Below are 2,297 nucleotides of genomic sequence, written 5' to 3'. Positions count from 1 at the left end.
GTTCTGGCCCCCATTATCAATCAATAAATTATGAAATGAAGACAGAAAATGTTAGAAGTACTTCAGGTCAGGAAGAAAATCTGTTAAAATTTCAGGTCGGTAATCTTTCGTTGGAAACGTTAATTATTTCTGTCTCCACAGATTTTGCCTGGCCTGGCCGAGCAAGCCTCCCAGTTCTCAAGGGCAATTCGGGATGGGGGACAAATGCTGGCCCTGACAGCGACGTCCACATCCCATGAAAGAATAAAAAATGTATTTCCAGCAGTATCTGTATTTATTTCAGATTTCCAACATCCACAGTATTTTGCCAATGAATTCTGAATCCTCTCAAGCTCAGTGTGTACCTTTCCATCTCTGCCGCTACTATGTGCACCGTTCGGCGCAAATGCAAAAGAACCAACAAATTCGTTGTTATTGTAAAAGGAAATCTACAACTCTGGAAATTACAGATTGAATCGGAAATCGAGTTGCACCGCCAGTCATGCAATGACTCCAGAGCAGCTTTAAGTTAATGTTCTGGGCAGTCCGGGATTCGGGCAGTATTGAAACAATGTCCCGCAGGAGAAGCTGCAAGAGAGAAAGAAGGCCGGCAGCGGGACAGTACAACATTTTTTTTAAGGGAGGTAGCAGAGAGGGAGCTGTTGCCTGCTCGAGAGTGTTCCTATCAGAGGATTGTTCCCGGCGCTATAGACAGTTCTTGTGGACATGTTTAAAACCGTAGAGAGCAGGCAAGGGGCCGATTGGAGAAGGCTGCAATAATCAGACTGGATCTGAGAGTTTGAATAGGGAGGAAACGTCCCCGACGGAGCATTTGAACTTCCAATGATGTTTTCGATGCTGAATGAAGTCCGGTTGAAGGCAGCGGCGGCGGGCTTTGAACCGATGGCTTGAAGGTGTATCTGCAGAGCTGTGCTGCTGGGCTGCGAGGCGGGAATCTTTATGTTGAGGCGCTGGTAGGGGAGGGTGTGAGGGGGGCTGGAGGTGCCAGCACCATCGGGGATGGGGATAGGCATGTACCTGAAGGGCGCCTGTTGAATGAATGTGTGAGGGTGGAGGAGGTAGGGGTGGCTGTAACAGCTGAAGTTGTGATAGAGCATGAGGCCACCACGATCTTTCAGTAGCTCAGCCTCTTGTTGCTGGTGCCTCTTGAATCGCTTTCTCCTTCGAAGGAAGCTGCCGTTGTCGAACATGTCCTCGGAGGCCGGATCCAAGGTCCAGTAGTTGCCCTTTCCTGGGTTTCCAGGCTCCCGGGGGATCTTGATGAAACAATCATTGAGGGACAGGTTGTGTCTGATGGAGTTCTGCCAGGCAGGAAATTTCTCTCTGTAATAAGGGAAGCGGCTGCTGATAAACTCACAGATGCCGCTGAGGGTCAGTTTCTTCTGAGGGCTCTGGAGGATGGCCATGGTGATCAGAGCGATATAGGAATAGGGAGGTTTCACCACGTTCACCTTGGGCTTCGCGCTGATGTTGGCACACAGCTCGCTGCTCTCTGAGTCTATGGAGCAGTCTGTCTCGGATTGCTCCGCTTCTCCTGTTGTCAGCGTTTCTCCATACCCTGTCGCACTGAGGAAGTAGAGCCGCTGCCTTTGGGTGGCCTCCTCCTCTTCCTCCTGCCCATCTTCACTCCCAACAATGTCGAGCTCTGCTTCCTCGGGCCCCACCATCTCCTGGTGGCTCCCAAAGATCGGATCTCTAGTATGAGCAGGCCAAATTCTTGCGGGATTCTTCAGGGTAAAATCCACCAGTACTTGTCCCCCAGCCTCGCCTGATCCTTTGGGGGTAGAAGTGAAGAGAAAAGGCAGCCTGATCTTCTGCTGTCTGCTCCTAAGGATTCACTGGCAGCAGCAGACCTTCACTTGGTCCTGAGCTGTCTTCTGGCTGACATGTAGGTATTCTTCTCCTTTTAGTTAAAGTGCATTTGCGGATTCTTAACTCTTACTGGCAAAGGGCAGAGTTTAGGCAAAGATTTATAGGGATGGCTTGGCGCATGCGCCTTTGCTGAGGAAGTGGCTCTCCAGGTATCTGGAATAAGGGCTCGGATCTGAAGAAAGCATTGGAACGAATATGGAATAAGGAATTTAAGAGTTTGGGAGAATGGCATAGGATGAAGGAGCTGGCGAGTGAGGATGTTTATGGAGGAAGAGGGAACTCGTTATAAAATCAACAGGCAATTCATAATCAATAATATTAATTAATAGGACCGGAACTTTGCGATTAAATGTAATTGGTGTGTTTTGTTAATCATTTGTTTATATTAAAATAAATACAATAACGCTTACAGGCGTTCACCTACT

The 2,297-nt window shown here is 48.6% G+C and overlaps 1 protein-coding gene across 1 annotated transcript; it reads right to left on the bottom strand.

Moving 5' to 3' along the window:
• Positions 1-614: 614 nt before the first annotated feature.
• On the bottom strand, positions 615-1,667 carry LOC137368821 (forkhead box protein D5-B-like). The gene has a single exon (XM_068029025.1). The coding sequence runs from the start codon at positions 1,665-1,667 to the stop codon at positions 615-617; it is 1,053 nt and encodes a 350-aa protein (XP_067885126.1).
• Positions 1,668-2,297: the final 630 nt, after the last annotated feature.

The sequence above is a fragment of the Heterodontus francisci genome, chromosome 4 (assembly GCF_036365525.1).
Source record: "Heterodontus francisci isolate sHetFra1 chromosome 4, sHetFra1.hap1, whole genome shotgun sequence".
In the NCBI taxonomy this organism is placed as follows: Eukaryota; Metazoa; Chordata; class Chondrichthyes; order Heterodontiformes; family Heterodontidae; genus Heterodontus; species Heterodontus francisci.
Note: the sequence above shows the minus strand (reverse complement) of the source record. Positions and strands in the feature narration are given on the sequence as shown.